Genomic DNA, 17,657 nt, shown 5'->3' with positions numbered 1-17,657 from the left:
CATTGCATAGTGTGTGTGGGTTCCATAACAAGGTCATTAGCCACTTCGTCGGTGAACAGTTCTTGTGGCCTAGTTGCCATTCTTGGTTTGTTATGGTGGCTGCAATGTAGATGGCACAGAAGTTAGATGCAGGATGAAGGTATTATGGTTGCTACCAGGTACAGGGCACTGACCTGCATGTCGTACTGTGTGTGGATGCAAACCAACTGGACTCAGGGGTGGTGGAATTCCTATTGGTTTGGGTACATGGCAAAGTTGAGATACTGCCCCTGAAAGGTAACGTGATTGGTCCCAATTACACCTTGCACCCTTCACCATTGGGGAAGCATATAAACCTTGAAAGCACTTGGCTCACTGTAATGGTTGGTGTCTGACATCTTAACATGAATTTCTTTTGACTTACTGCCTTTCCCAATGCAACAGTCGTAGCAAATGACTAATATCTCTAGTTCCACTCTGGAATGAACCCAACACATAAAGGTCCTTATCCAAAGTTACTTTGATAGCCATTGACAAAACAGTTCTTGCATTGGACCCGAGTTGGAATTATATCTACAGTAGTTGGAAGTTTTCAGTCGCAATGTCCTAATTAAGGTGCACAAAGGTTGCATATTATTCATCTCTGAGGAGCAGGTAGGAGAACTTGAACACCCTGAGTACATATAACATCCAGCTAAAGGCCTTTCTCTACTCCTTCCTCCCTCTCTGAAAAGTTTGTCCTGCTTGGAATGACCTCTACTCATGCTCAATTCCAGGTGCATGGCCTACTGGTGCATTCACTTCTGGAAACAACTGTTTAATGCAGAAACCTCAAAGTTAGCAAGAAGTCCTCCTGATCTGCCTTACTACTCCCAATACTCTCATGACTATGGATAGCATAAAACTCTTGTAGAATTGTAACAACAGCCAAAATATATCATCCATCAACCAATGTTAATGAGTCAGTGGTCCCTTTAAATACCTCGGGTGGATTCAGAGAAGATGGGATCTGCATGCTTTTAAGTAAGTCCAGGTAAAGGGAAGGTACATGCTGTGGAATTCCTAAGGAGCAGGGCTATCATCAGTGTTATTGGTTGACGTGATCTGTCTTATTTACATATTACTGGTGAAAGTTAACTGTGCTGACTGATGGCTACATCAAATGGCACTTGGCACAATTCATCGCAGAACCACATACGTGTCTTCTGGACACCATTGTGGCCCCCAAACAACATTCATACAAGTGATACTGAGCACATCTTTTTTCCTTCAGATGGAAAGTTATTCACAAGTGCGCAACAAAATTTTGTGTTGGCAACAGGAGCCCTTCATGGAATCAGATGCTAATTTTCATGCATCCTACTAAACAACAATTTAATTTTCATCTATTATTTTAGAAATCAATAAACCTGGAATGACAGGTTAGTTATATGAGAAGAAATTAAGAGGGTTAAGACTGTACTCGCTCATTCAGAAGAATGAGAGATGATCCCAATGAAATATACAAAATTCTTTCAGGGCTTGACAAGGCAGATGCATTGTAAATGTTTCCTCTGGCTGAGTTGTTTAGATCCAGAATTCACAATCTCAAAACTGTGTATTGACCATTCAGGACAGAGATGAGATGCAATTTCTTCACCCAAAGGATAGTGAATCTTTGGGAATCTTCATCCTGGAAGGGTGTAGAGGTTCAGTCACTGAATATATTCAAGGCAGAGAAAATTTGATTTTTAGATATTAAGGGAATCAAGGAAATGGGGCTAGTGGAGGAAAGTGGCTCTGAAGTAAAAGATTAACCATGATCTTGTGAATGGCAGAGCAGGCACAAGGGGTTCAAATGCCCTATTCTGGCTTCTATTTCTTATGTTCTTATAAATCTTTGATGATAGGGATCAGAATTCGATTTTGTTTTGTAAAATAGAACTTAATTAATGAATTGCAAAAGGTCAAGTAGTTCCATTTGAATCCCAACCCAGTGTTTGGGATAATGTCTATGACCATCACAAATCATCAGTTTCAGCTGGAAATTTCATATTTTGATAATGTAAGATAGAAACCATTCTGATTATTTATAACAGATGTACATTGCATAATGAATTTACATGCAAATTACAGCAACTTTTTTTTTGCCAATCAGTGACTCAGAATTTTGAAAGGAATAATCTTCCTATGATCGCAACACATTATTTTTAACTTGGGAAAGGTGGATGCACTGGGCAACAGATATTTATTGTGGAGTTAATATTTTGCATCCTGTTTCTCCTGTTTTGAATAAAAAATATTCTTAAAACACTTGAATGACATCATAGATATTAAACAAAAGTGAAATATTTCAGAAAAAAATCAGCTCAAAATTACTGAGATTAAAGAGCCAGGATATTGGGACAAATTAGCTAACAATGTAACTCTGACAATAATTACAAGGAGTTTGGTAAGAAAATTATGAGAATATCCTGAAAGGAGACAAAACTCCTGCAATCATTTCAAAAAGTAACAGAAAATTATGAAGAGGTAATGTTTGAATTTCCCTCAAGGATGAATTGGCGTTCTCTATTTGGATTAGTTTGCTGTCTTGCAACTGGTACCAAAGCAATTCGCAAAAGTTAAATAATGTGTTAACCCCACAATAACTCCTTTGCATTTTAAAATTAAAGTGCAAAAGATGGAGGAGGAGAAATTTATTCCTACTGCAATAATTTATTAAACAAAATCTTGCTTTGATGGAGGCTAAATCTTATTAAAAGGAAAAGAAAGTTAATTACTTCCATATGAAATATTTTATTGTTAAAATCGACTGTTTAATGATAAAAATTTAGCTGAAAATTACATATAATTAAATTTCTGTCACTTAACAAGCTGAGCTCCTTTTGTTTTTTCAGTGCTCATGTGAGGCAGAATATTCATCAAAAGCTCAATGTGCACAATCGGGCATTTTGACTTTTATGAGTTCATCTTATCAAGGAGATGTGATAGCTGTGGCATTGTGAATGTGCTGGAATAATGTGAAATAAACATGTTCCTAACAATGGCTTTGCTTTAAAACACTAATAACATTTTCAGAGGCAATTAAAATCCTGAAAGTAATATTGTGAAATTAAGGAGAAATAATTTGAATATGTTGCCTAGAAACAAGTTCTGGGATCAGTGTCTGAGATTTAAACCCAAGTTTCATCTCTGAACAGACCAATCATGCGCTCTTCTTTATCTCTGAATGAACAGAACCTGAGTAATATCACAGCAATGCTATTAGAGTTTGGTAACATGTAAAATAAGAATTAAATACCAGCAAAATGGATCATGTAGTATTATTTTTTATCTGACAATGCAATCCAGAATTGATTATACCTTGAATAAACTCCATCAACAATCATTTCCAGGTGAAATTGTGCCATCGTGAAATTGGAGCGGGCATTTCCAGTCAAATTCCTTGTGAGTCCACCTGATGCTTCTCCTGAATCGGATGCAGGCTGAATGATGTAATGCACATTTCAACCACACTAGTGTAAATTGGAGCTCAAAGCTTCACACTGTGATTGTCTGAGGTGAATGTAGCACCACATGAAACTTCCTTGCCTTTCTTGCGAGTTGGAGTCTCGATGACAACACCACCATCAGCATTCTGTTCAGGAAACTTCAAGATAGACATTGCAGGTAACTCGGGAAAGGTCAGGGACTGCAGCACAGGAAGCAAAGTCCATCAGCTGGCTCAGGTCTAGGTCTGGAGTTTGAAATTGAAGTTGACACTCCATTGTACCTGGGCCTGTTTGATGAATAATAACTTTGTGCATTCAGGTTTCCTAGGGCTGTAAAGACAGATGGATGGATACAGTGGCAATGCTCAAGTGTGTCCTCATTTAGGGCACATAATGTCCTTCAGTGAACAGAGATACTTCACTGTGGTGTGGCAGCTGCTGGCAATGATCTTTTTATGAAAGTGCCACTCATGGTATAGCAACAGTCACCTCTGCGGCTGCATCTTGTTGCCGGAAGGCACCCCCTCCCATCCCTTTGATTCTGCACAGATGTCCTAGATGACATTCGAGCAGCTTTTGGGTCTGCTTCAGCCTGCTGCCCTGGGCCAACAGCTTGTGATTCCTAGCTGCAGGATACGGGTGAGTGGAATGCCTGAGAGGCTGCAGTGGAAGAGGAATCACTGACCTTGTGAGGAAAGATAGTAATTCCTTGCTCCTGCACTCCAGGCAACCTCTCGGGGACTGAGCGGGCAACTGCTGGCACCCCAAGCTGCACAACCTTCATTTCAACCTCCAGACCTGGATGTGAGCCGGCTGACAGACGTCAGACCACAGGTGTCTGGTCCCTTTTGCCTTCAATCTCTTTGGAGCCAGCTCTCTGCACAATCCGAGCAGGGCACTGTTCACGATAGAGAGAAGCCTGAGTCATTCAGCGTGTTCTGCTCCTGCTGAAGAGAGAGCTCATGTGTGCCATATCTCTGCTGGAGCAGGAGAGAGAGTCACTCACACGCGGCGTTTCTCTGCTCATACAGGAGAGCAATCTGCTGACGTGCAGCATCTGTCTGTGCAGAATTGCAAGCAACTCACATACAGCATCCCTTTGCTCCTGGAGAATTATGAGATGCTCACGGTGATATCCACGTGTCCAGTGAAAGCATCAATCTGCTCCGAAACGGCATCCCTGTTCACTGATGATCCCAAGCTGCTCTCCTGGTGACATATTTCTGTTCCAGAGGAGCTTCAAGCTGTTCCTGCTTGGCAGTGACCAGACCATTTGTTGGATCACAGTGAGACTGTGTAGAAACAGAAAGACATCATATGGCTTCTGGCTGTACCTCCAGAGAAGCTGTCACCTGACCTGTAGGCAGAGTGTGAAGGGACAATTGCCTCTGGTGTAGAGGGTGTGGCCTGCTGGCTCTGCACAACATCCTTAAGAGATGGACTCCTCCATTATTACTTACCTTGACACAAAGGGGTCCACTCGGCCCATCAGATCCATTCCACCTCCCAACAAGCCATTCCCATTTCCTCTCATATTTTCCTCCAGCTCTGCAACTTATTCTCTACCACATGCCCATCCATTTCCCTTTGGTGCTTTTGCCACTTCCCTAAACTGTTGGTAATTTACAGCAGCCAATTAATTTTGAGACGTGGAAGGAAATCAGAACCTATAGGAGAAATGTACATGATGACAGGGAGAAGGTACAAATTCCATACAGACTGCACCTGAGGTCATGATGGAACCTGGGTCTGTGGAACTGTGAGGCAGTCACACTAACTTCTTCTTGTCATTTACTGCAGTTGATAAGGCAAGCCTAACAACTTACTAACCATCTCCCTGCGCCTAGTCATGAAAGATTTGTGGTCATGGTTCTCATCCAAGTCTCCTGGAGCAGTACGGATCTGTGGAAACCTCCTCTCATGAGCCTCCTCATCTGACTCCCTACATCTGGTGCCAGATACAGCCTGCCGGGTCCTGGAGTATGCCTCATTATTATGCACATCCTTCTAATTATCTGTTGATCCCTCACAATGACAGTTTCTGAGGTGCTGCTGTGGTGTGCCAGGTGCGGTGTTACTTTATGATCTGCATTCTCATTCATATCGCCCTCCTTCTCCTCCTCCCTCCAGTCTTTCCTTCTGTACCCCATAATCTGCCAACTTCTGCTCAATGCCTTGGTATTCTGGGGACAGAGAACCAAAGACAAAATAGGTGAGAGTTGCACATCTAAGATATACCCACATCTCCTTTTGGTGATGCAGCAGGATACATTGCAAATGAGGAAAATGTGGTAATCTCAGTGATGCATTGTTAAGAGAATAGCTCTGCAGATGTTGTACAGCCTCTGCTTGTGAGGTGGTTTGCACATTAATAACCCTATGTAAGATGTAAGATTTCTGTATTAGTCACATGTGCATCGAAACACACAGTGAAATGTACAGGAAACCCATGCAGACACAGGGAAAACGTACAAGCTCCTTACAGACAGCGGCTGGAATTGAGCCTGGGTCACTGGCGCTGTAATAGCGTTATGCCAACTCTTACGCTATCGTGCCGCCCATAAGATTTCTTTATTAGTCACATGTACATCGAAACACACAGTGAAATGCATCTTTTGCATAGGGTATTCTGAGGGCAGCCTGCAAGTGCCGCCACGCTTTTGGCGCCAACATAGCATGCCCGCAACTTCCTAACCTGCACGTCTTTAGAATGTTGGAGGAAACGAGCACCCAGAAGAAACCCATGCAGACATGGGGAGAATGTACAATCTCCTTACAGACAGTGGCTGGAATTGAACCCCGTTCGCTGGCACTGTAATAGCATTACACTAACTGCTGCATTACATGCCCATGATGTGAAGAATCATCTCTCCCAGCCTGGTGAGATGTTGCAAGTGAGGGGGGCCTTTGTCCCATCCAGATCCCTCTGGTTCCTTGTGGTTTTGGCTTAAATGGAGATGAAACATTTTGAGAGATCTTTTCATTTTCCCACCACTGGAGACTTGAAGGGATGATGTAGAAGAAGCTGAAGTGTGTATAGGGGGGTGGGGGGAATGGGTTTTTGTGTGGGTATTTATTTAAATGTGTGTGTGATGTGTGTTCACATGTGAGAACCATATTTTTCGTGGTCTGCAGATCATTTTGATGCAACTTGTAATGCCATGAAATTTCTTATCATCGTCATCCATTAAGATGGCAGCTATAGTCAACCCCTGCCCTACACTTCGTATGCTATCTCTGGTGGATCTCCTGGTTCTTGGTGCACAGGAGCTTCCTCCTGGCACACATCACATTGTTGAGCATTTTCACTTTCGTCTCTGTAAATCACAGAGCTCCCACCCTCTCCTCGAAATCTTCTCTCTTCTGCATGGCAGCGATTGAATGTGTTGCTGCTCTCTGGCTGGCATGGGAAGTGTGCCTGGGTTTAGTGTTGTCCTGTGGGCAACCACAGAAATCATGTTTCAGGTCTTCTTTTGGGGTATAAAATAGTATCACTGCTGCACGTTTGGTTCCAACCAATTTCTCAGGGTCTTAACAGGGAATCCACTTTGCCATTAGCTCTAAAAGCAGCAATGTTTTACCAGAGGTACAATCCAGTTTCCAGGTTCAAATTATTAACTAGACATACAATCAGATGTTTTTCTACCACATAGGTAGAAGAGAGAAATATTTGCAAGGTAAATTGCGGTAGATTCTTCTTAAAGTGATAGATCTTTGGATCAACTTTTTCAGTTTTGCCATGAACTAAAAATAAATTAATCCTTGAATTATAAAATGTTGCAGATGCTAGAAATCTGAAATAAAAAGAAACAATTACTGGAAATATCTCAGCAGGTCAGACAGAATCTGGTGTGAGAGAAGCAGAGCTAACCTTTCCAGTTTGAGTCAATAACCTTCCATCGTGAAGGTTGTAATGAAATATCGTTGACCTGAAACGTGGGCCTGCACTTTGGTGATTGGAGCCCATCACCTACACTAGCTGCTCAGATGTCCAATCATCCTGCACTTACCTTTGGCATACCTGGAAAGCAGAATGCTGGAGATAAGCTTCCTGGAACCAATTAGTGAGGCACTTTGTGGCATAAGACCCTCACATGGCACAGCCAGGACGCATAGGCAGGCCAGATCAAGCTCCACCTGCCACACTGTTGCAAAGAACTAACAGATACGCAACCGTGGTCGGCACATCGCACAGACATAATGCAAGGTGCTCAGTGCCTTGCTTCTCTTTCTCAAGTAGAAAAAGCTGATAGGGAGTCGACTCCAGACTGGAGGTGGTCAGTATGTGTTCATCAGCTTCACAGCCTAGAGGGGAGAGAATACTGGATAATAGTGAAGTGAATCCTTGAGAGAGTCAACAGCTAACACGGGTTCTAGGTTCTTTGAAAATGCTGATGTACATTTCTCCAATACCACCACTTCTCTTTCATTCCACAATCTCTTTTGATTTATGAGATGCTGGTGGGTAAAGCTACAACTTTCCTTGCCTCTTCTCCTCACGTCAACTCCAGCCCTACAGTTTTCTGTTTCAGAAACTGCTACCTGTCCAGTGACCACATGATGGGCCACAGGGAACTGCAGTAGAAGACAACCCAGTAGTCAATCTGACTGTCAATTGACACATGGAGCCACTAGCCAGATGAAGGCAATCCACATGCTATGGGTGGCTGTTTAGGCATGAGATCTGCACAAGATGAGTCAATGGACGTTACAGACAAGCAGCCAAGGCTAAGGTAAGGGTAGTCCAGCTGCCTGCAGTCAGAAGTCCAGACCAAACATGGGCTTTACTGTGGAAGATCATGTTAAGGAGATTAATGGGATGTTACTCCATTGATAAAGGACTCTCATTACCATGGATGTCACAGCAGTCCAGCAATTCATCCTCCAGTAGGTCACAAGGACTGCAAAGACACCAACCCAAGTGAGTGGTGGTGGCTCCACGCAGCTTGAATCTCCTGCCTTTCCACAGGATGGCTCCATTTGTAATCCCACCACTGCTGCTTACCAGTGTCCTTCCTGCTGTTCACCAGCCAGTTCAGCCTGTTGCCTCTCATTTCCAGAGACGGTGCGGTGTAATTCTCATTTTCCCTACGTCCAGAACTTTGAGGTGATCATTTACAACCTTCATCGACCTCCTCCATTGCAAGGGTGTGACTTCCATCAATATGGCTGATCACAAATGAAACTGTGAGCCAGCCAACATTTGCAGTGCTGGTAAAAATAAATCCAATTTCTCCAACCCCAATGTTAAAAACATTTAATGTATTTTGTTTTTTGAAAAGAGTAATGTTTACATTTCATGCTCCTTGGACACTGTGGTCAATGTGACTTCTAATCAAAAATTATTTCTTTGGCATCTTTTCATTGTCACAGTGTTGTAAACACAGCAGCCAATTTGCACCCAGCAAATCCCAGAAACACCGATGTGAGTTTAACCAGATTATCTCCCTTGATGATGTGATTGAATGAAAAGTAATGGCAAAGACTGGGGGTTAATTCTCCTACTCTTCTTCAAAATGGTACAGAGGAACTTATTATATCCATCTGAGTGCAGGTGGGACCTCGGTTTAAGGTCTCAGCTCAAACTTGCTGCCTCCAACAGAGCAACTCTTCCTTAGTAACGCATTGAATTAATTAACCTTCTCTGTATTTTGTATGACACATAGTTTAATGCCCAAAGTATGCATCATAAAACTAAAACAAGCTGTAACTCTAGCTCCTGGGTTTTGCTTGCAACACTATATCCATCAAAAGTACTGATCACCAGAACACAAGAGAATTTCATGGGCTAAACACTGGCCCTCGATGAGACACTAGACTGGTTCCTAGTTTTGTACAATTAAGATATCGGGGACCTCAGGCTTTTTACCCTCAACAGGAGACAAATGAGAGATGATATCACAAAGTAATAAAAAAGACCAACAATGCATTTAAATAGTGGTTTATATTCTTAATGGCCCCAAGTAATTTTAAGCCTGTGAATTATTTCTGAGGTGTAGTCAATTTTATAACGTAAATTAACATTGCAACTAATTTGTACAGAACAAACAACACATTAGAAGTTGATCTGTTCTGGTAAGAGTCCATTACAGGATAGAAGATGAACTGCCCTGCTTTCATCAAGGGATATCATGGGATCTTGAACAAGCACTTGAGCCACCGATTTTCTGACTCAAGTAATGACACCAAATTACCACAGATGCTGGAGAAATGAGATAAAACTGGAAATAGCTGGTATCTATGGAGTGAGAAACAGAGTAAAGTTTTCAGTTTGTTGACGTTTCTAATGAAACACTAATCTTGTTTCTCTCACCACGGATGCTAAGTACTTACTGCATTTTCTGTTTTATCTTAGATAAAAGTTGACTAATTTATCACTGCAGAAATTGGACCCTGTAATAGAAACAGGTCGATTTTAATTTCCATGTTAAACAATGAAAATGAAAAACATGCAGTTTCAAAAATGAATGGCTGTCATCCTATCTGGACCTCAAACTGAAATTCTAACCTAGATGGCATGGTTAAAATAAATTCAGTACATTAGTTCAGTCTGAAACATACCGGTATGAGAAAGGAACATTGTTTAAAACATCAAAGGACAAATTTATGATGGCTGTAAGGAAACCTGTCACACGAAAAGTGAATAGTGCATCTGTGATACAAAAAAAGCAGGATGCTATTGTGATAGGGATTGATGGGCCATTTAACCTTCCCCATTTTTATTCTATTTTCTGTATTAAATGTACTTAAAAACAATAATTTGTTTCATGACTGTTGGAGAAGTTTCTACTTTAGTTACAAGATTTCAAATCAATTCACAGTATGGAGACTGGAGATATTTTTAAGAGATGTGATATGTTTCTATATAAATCCATGTCTCTTTTTCTATTTATAGTCAGTAGAGGAAATACAATATACACTGCAGACTTGAGTCAAACATTGTCGCTGATGCAGAAGTGTGAAGAAGTGACCTCTTATCCTTCACTAGCTCTGATGCACAGTATCCTGGGAATTGCAAGATTAAAATAGTGATGTTGTTTCTGTTAAATTGAGAAGTAAATTAAGCGGATGGCTCTGTAATTGAATGTTGTCACTAGCAGACCATAACAGGTCTTCTATTCACAAACTTAACTACGTGGTTCATTAAATAAATGCAATGTAAAAGACATTGTTCAAAATTGCACTCTTGTTAAATTACCCTTGATTTCTGCAATGCTTTGGTGAAATAATGCTTTCAGTGTCGACCATCATGATATGCACTGAAATTTTCTATTTGTCTGTCTGTATTAATGAAGCTTTCTCAATCATACTGGAAAATTATTCTCAAAGTTTAGTGCCATTGAAAGTAGTGTAAATTCTTCTAATGTCCAGCAGAAGAAAATATTCCTGAACAGTCAGCTCATGGTGAATTACTAACTCATCTAACAGGCACTTTTATCAGAACTTCACATTGAAATGTGAGCAAAATGCACCTCTTCCATTCTCACCTCGCATATTTAATCCTGCTGGCATTATTATTAATGAATTCAGCCAGATTGTCAAAATAGTAGCACTTATGGAGATTTTTCACAGGATATTCACAATGTCGGCGGAAAATATACCGCAAAAAACAAGTGATGAATTATGAAATATTTCCAACAATACTCTTAATTCATTGGGAATGCATGCACTCTTCCACAGGGAACCTACAACATGGAGGGTCAGTCTCTGAATATGTTCACAACAGAGATTGATAGATTTTTACATATCGCAGAAATCGGGAGATAGTGGGTTAGTGGAGGAAAGTGTTGTTGAAATAAAAGATCAGCCATTGTCTTATTAAGGCACAAGAAGCTGAGTGGTGCATCTTCTTCAATCCCTCATGTTGCAATTTTGGCAGCCAATGTGTCTATGTTGATGACTGATAAATCTGCTGTTTTAGAAATTTACAAATAGGTTACCCTTCCTGGAGGTGAGCCCAAATTGATTTCAAGCACTTCCTAAAGTTTATGATCAAGAAGGCAATGCAATAAAGAAGGATTGAGTTGCCATTGTCTAGAACCAGAAGGTACATCCACTAATTTAATTGATAGTTTCAATGGTGCATGATCAGAAATGGTAATTGCATCATACTTACAGTCAATAACAAGTGGAACTAATTGTGTGTCAATAAAAAAGTAATCAGTCCTAGAGTAATTGTTATAAACGTGAGAAAAGAATGAAAACTCTTTATCATATGGGTGTAAAAATCTCCAAACTTCTAAAATTCGGGAATCAACTAAAAAGGAGTTAATAAAAACAGCAGTTTTTGAGTTCATTTGTAGATGCTCCAAATGGTTACTTTAGATACAGAAGCATATTTCTTGAGGGAAATAATGTGTAGCCCTTGAAATTCTTAAGAGCTGGAAAACAGCATTAATTTGATGCTGTGCAGTTAAGCCATGCCTATTCATGTTGCTCCATCCTTGGTAGGACATTGTGTTGATAATGCACAAGCATGCTTTGATGGACTAATACTTGTTTTTGTTTGTTCTTTTGCATTTCTTATTCATTACTAGTGCACACTTTACATTTGCTGGCTCATTCATTTCATTGTCAGTCGGCCTACCAGTCCTTGGAAAAAAGGCTCCCCAGCTACGAAGCATAACAGTGACACAATCACATAGTGACATAATTGGAAGAACATCGAGGAAGTGTAAACCTCGCTTTACCTACGACATATTTAGCAATCCTGCAAGAGAAAATCAGGATGAGGACGATGGTCCTGTATCCCTGGGACACCAGGAGGCTCAGAAGGACAGAAATGAGATGCGTCAGTCAAAAAATATTGCCAAGATTGAGCCTCCAGGAAGTAGGAAACTGTGGAGGGAGAAATTCTATGGCCTCCGGTTGTTTCATCTGGGCCTTTGTTCACATCCTCTTCTTTGTAGGACAACATTAATCGGGGCAATGGACTGATGCCACAAAGGGACAAGGATGGAGATGGACACTCTGTGCACAAACTCTCTCCAGAATTCTGGAGCGGCTCCCCGACCTTTTGGGCATTGGGCCTCCCAAGGCAATGTGGGCAAAAGCAAATAGTGTACATTTGCAAAACTATTGGCAGTAGTGTGATGGGCTGTGGGGCCCACTTCTGTGCTGTGCAACTCCCTAACCCCATGACTCTACCAAGATTGTCAGCCCATGCTGCAGCAGCAGATTTCATGAAAGTTAAAGGTATCACAATGCCGTGGAATGTTCTGTTAATGTGGATAAGCAGCACCACTGGCAAGTTTCCCTAACACCTTCACTTCCTTTCCAGCACCATGCTGTTCTCATATCAACCCACCTTCTTCCCCATCCAAGACAAAGCTTCTAGCACCAAGGTGGACGACATTGTGTCAGTGAGCTTAACTCTTCAAAGCTCCTTTGCAGAGATTAGCACTGCAGGGAAGATCAGTCTTGATTAGGAGGCTGCGTTTAGATAAGATAAGATATCTTTATTAGTCACATGTACATCAAAACACACAGAGAAATGCATCTTTTGCATAGAGTGTTCTGGGGGCAGCCCGCAAGTGTTGCCACGCTTCTGGCCCCAACATAGCATGCCCACAACTTCCTAATTACGTCTTTGGAATGTGGGAGGAAACCGGAGCACCCGGAGGAAACCCACGCAGACACAGGGAGAACGTACAAACTCCTTACAGACAGTAGCTGGCCGGAATCCGGGTCACTGGCGCTGTAATAGCGTTACGCTAACCGCTACACTACCGTGCCTGCCCTAACAGTGATAAGCTCATGAACTATATCCCAAGTGGGAGTGTTCATCCACTGGTTCCCCACATCAGGGTCACATTAGATCTCCACACATGTCAAGTTCGCACTTTGAGATTGATGGCACATTGTTCAGTCTTCCTGAGAAACTATGTGAGATGTTAAAGGACATGAGGAGTCCTTCTGCAACCTCTGGCAAGAACTTCAGCAGAGCCAAAGCACATGACATGCAGACTGGAAGTGCTGAGCACCTCACTGACAACCAGCACGGGCACCCCAGGGTTTACAATTGAAGAAGGTTTCCACAGTCATTAAGCCACAGCTGGAGGTCAGTCAGTTTGAATCCATCAGTGGAATCTCAGGACACTTGCAGTTGTGATTTTCTTTCTTCCAACTGGGAGCTCAGAGTCACCTCAGAAGATCTGTGAACAACCAAACGAGGAGAGATTTCTGCCAACCAGGAACAGATCACTGTAAGCTGAGAACAATTAGCTCTCCTCCAGCAACATATAGCTGTCACTCAGGAGCAGTGTGTTGTCCTTCAGGAGGAGAGGGAGAGACCATACAATTATCATCAGGGTGCAGACATCTGCTATCATGGGGTTGATCACCTCGGTTGGTGTAGACCTGAAAACTGTGACAGCATTGGTGCTAACTTGCTTACCTCAGACAGCATACCTGGTGGCTATCTGGCCACAGGAGTGTACCAGAGGTATTGTAGAACCAAATAGTGCTCTTCATGCTCATGGCGTCAGCATCTTCTCATCCACCAGGACTCTCCAGCGATGCCATTGCCTGTGCCCCACAATCTGTCTCAGCTCATGATAAAGCAGTTCACAGCTGAGCCCTAGAGTTGCATGTCAACATGCTTCATGCCAGTTTTCTTTTCCAGCAATAGGAAAACAGCAGTCTTCATCCAGCCTAGCTGCAGCCGCAGGAGCCGGTGGAGATGGGAAGTAGGAATATTGCCTGGAAGTCCTGGACACAACAGGTTAAGTTGGACAAGTGTCACTGAGGTGCAACACAATGATGAGGTCTTAATGAAAGAAAACATGTTGTCAGTACTTTTTGCTGATACTGAAATCATGTTATCTTCCTTAAAATGTGAATTTGAATGCAGAATACCTAGTTGAAATGGGCTGAGTTGGCCATTCTGGGCTGCTCTGGTGAAACATATTTTAGAATATTGTTACTGCTATAATTGAACGATACATTGTTGTCTTAGAAATTGAGTTACTGCCGCCAATTTCTGTTCATGAAAGTGGAATTATTACCGTAAACATGTTACAGAATGGTTTGAGCAGAGCTTGAAACCAAGGTACCCATCATTACAAAACCGTCCCATCTTAAATGACATGAAAGTGGCTGCATTGAGAACATGCTGTGGTCTGGTTTAAGGCCTGCAGTCCATTTAAAGGGATCAGTATTGCCATGTTGGATCATTGCTGTGTATTCAACTGTGGAAGAAACTGCTCCACAAAAACAAGGTAGCACCTCTGTTTTGAGGATAATATTGCCAGTAGTGATAATCTCAAGCTGCAATTGAAGTAATTCTTGGCTGCATTTTCCTGCTGTATTGAATACTAAGATATCAAACTTCATTGATGGTAATCTCCTTGATTTTGAAATTTGCACTTCTGCTTAAAGACCCTGATTGAAGACATTTCATTGAACTTAATCATTCCATTTGTTAAGGTCCTGATTTATACTTGAGTCCAGCAGCAGATGATTGTTCTAAATGTTGCATGAGTCTCATCAATTGAAGCACCTACGAGTGGTCACTTGACTCATGCAGGAATCCTTGGGATAAGAAATTCATCCCTGGGCAACGTGTTGTTGTCTGTCTCCAAACCTCAGTGCATTATAGAACTGAATTCCAGGGGCAGTGTGCTGTATGTTGTCATTTCTATGTTGAACATTTATTGTTATTGACTAGGGATGTATTTTATTTATTTTTGTTTCATTGACACTCTGTAGTTGAACCACATCCACAGAGGTGTGAGTAGTAACCATTTTGTCAATTACTCTTCCAAGTCACGTACGATGCCCCTTACTCTTGCAGTTTCTTCTTCAGTAGCAACTGGCACGCTGTGTAGGCATCAGTAAATGAGATGCATGTCCTACAGTTGGATGTAATACTAGGACACTTGGCAGACTTCAGCCAATAAATTCCACTTGTGGTAGAGTTGCCATGACAGTCAGGCTTTGGCCCTATTTTTGCCCCTTTGCATGGGCAAGATTCCTATGGTGTGGGAGTCCTCACGAAAACATGCAATCGATAACTTATACCCTCCCACCCAGGGGAGGCTTTCCCCTCTGACTGTAGATTTCTCCTGTGCTACCTCATGTCCCTGTGATACCTTAGTCTCCACAATCTCCACCTTCACATCATTCTCCTCGTTCCTCTCCTGATGAAAGACCCAGGTAATGGCTGAGCTCTCCAAACAGCAGGAGTACTAAGCAGATGATGACAGAGAATCCAAAGTATGGAGAATATTGCAATGAACTGCTGGAGCAGAGGAGCCATTGAACATCCACTGCTACTCTCCACTAGTCTTCTGGTAGTCAAGTGGGTGTCATTATAGCAACGTTCAGCTGCTGTAGACAGAGAATGGACTGAGAATAACAGTTTGTATACTGCTACTCTGTTGTCCTGGCAGCCTCCAAAGTGCAGGAGTGCACAGCATAGAGCATGACTATCCAAAGTGTGAATGTGTGGTCATTAAAATATCACAGGAGGAATTAATGCTGTTCTGCGAAACCTGATTTCCCTGTGTAGGCCTCAAGGGACTTCTGAATGGGTCAGCCTTATTCTGTACTGTTATTGTTTTTACCTGTACTAACTCAGTGTAACTGCACTGTGTAATGGATTGACCTGTACGATCAGTATGCAAGACAAGTTTTTCACTGTACAAGTGACAATAATAAACCAATACCAATAAACACTAAACACTAGACACTAAACTTGGGAATTCCCTCCCTAAACTTCTTCTGTAAGGTGCTCCTTAAAATCGAACTCTTTCATCAAGCCTTTGAAGAAATGTTCTCAAGTTTTCTTATGTGACCCTGTGTCATATTTTGTTTGTTCATACACCTGTGAAGAAATAGGAAACATTTTGCCACATGAAAAAAGCTGTATAATTACAAGTCATCATTGTTAACCAGCAGAGAAAATGTACCGTGCAATGTGGTTTCATGGAGCACTCATTTGTGCCAGGCAGTGACATGCCAACTAGTATCAGGATACAATTTTCTTCACATGCTTCCAGCAAACACAAGGATGAAATTTATGTAATTATATGTCACAAAGGACATACTTGCAACAAAGGTTCATTTGATTTATTTTTGGTTTGTAAGGACTGAACCTTGACAACGTGCCAATGCTTTCTAGAGTCAAGGAAAATGAGAGTTAATCCCATTGAATCGTTTAACGTCCTGAGAGGGATTGATGAGGTGGTTGCTGGGAGTATGTTTTCATCAGCTGGAGAGTCTGGAACTAGTGGGCATGGGCTCAGAACTAGGGGGGTTGCCATTTTAAATGGTAGAATTAAAATTTTTGGAAGTGAATAATGGAACAGATTCAAGGAGCCATATGGTTTCCTCCTATTTTTATGCACTTGTGAAATCTTATTGGCAAATAAATAAATTAATACCATCTGCTTCCATTATCTTCCTAGTCAGCTTGTTGTATAGATTGATCACTGAAATATTAGCTGCAATAATGTTGCAGGGGCAGCAAAAGAATGGGGGTCAGTTTTATGGAGCGAGAGCCTAGAAGAATGGTTTGCTCTCTGAATTTAACAGCATGATGCAGCTACCATTTTTGGACCATGTTTCCTGCGACAGCTAACAAAATGGAGAGGTTTGACTACACCTGTTGCACCAGACTGCAGGTAGGGAATGGAGAAGATGGAGAAAGAGATCCTGAGCCCTAGGGGGGGAGTGTGGGCATGTGGTGAGGATTGAGGAGTCATTGATGAGGAGTGAGGGTGTCCAAGAAAGATCAGCTGCCTGAATAATCCATGTTGGAGCTCAGGTAGCATCAGTGGTTGTAGCTAAATGGGGAGTATTGATGACAGCATCAGAGAAACCGGGTGAGGAGGTGAGGGAGAAGAGGAATGAAGATCGTGGGGAGACAGAGAGATTGAGAATTGGGAGTGAAGATAGGAGAAGGTAAGTTGTACCATGCATGTAGGTGGGTGGTATAATCTGGAGGAATTGATGGGACTGTGGGGAGAATAGGCTACAAGGGAAATTATTGCCAGAATGGGATTACTCTGTGAGCCAGTGTAGACTTACTTGATGGGCTGGATGGTCCTGTGTCATAAGGAAATTTGGAAACTGGAGTGATTAAGAAGGAAGAGAATTTGTGGATGGAGCTGGATGGATCAGGGGAAGAGGGGTCAGGTTGGTATGTTCTGGTGTGTGACGAGTGAAAGGGATTGCAGGCGGTGGTGATGTTGCAAATTATTT

General features: G+C 41.9%; 1 protein-coding gene across 9 annotated transcripts in view; it reads left to right on the top strand.

Moving 5' to 3' along the window:
- Window positions 1–17,657, top strand: part of rbfox1 (RNA binding fox-1 homolog 1) — a 1,151,227-nt gene that overhangs the window by 56,662 nt on the left and 1,076,908 nt on the right. For 4 of the 9 annotated variants that reach the window (XM_052021439.1, XM_052021432.1, XM_052021430.1 and 1 more), the window contains exon 1: window positions 16,934–17,077. The exons of the other annotated variants lie outside the window; for them this stretch is intronic. In XM_052021439.1, coding sequence (XP_051877399.1) covers window positions 17,015–17,077 — 63 coding nt within the window. In that variant the 5' untranslated portion in view covers window positions 16,934–17,014. Of the gene's footprint in view, window positions 1–16,933; window positions 17,078–17,657 lie in introns of those variants that run through there. 9 annotated transcript variants of the gene reach the window in all.

The sequence above is a fragment of the Pristis pectinata genome, chromosome 8 (genome assembly GCF_009764475.1).
Source record: "Pristis pectinata isolate sPriPec2 chromosome 8, sPriPec2.1.pri, whole genome shotgun sequence".
In the NCBI taxonomy this organism is placed as follows: domain Eukaryota; kingdom Metazoa; phylum Chordata; class Chondrichthyes; order Rhinopristiformes; family Pristidae; genus Pristis; species Pristis pectinata.
The sequence above is the reverse complement of the archived record's forward strand: the minus strand, read 5'-3'. Positions and strand labels throughout refer to the sequence as shown.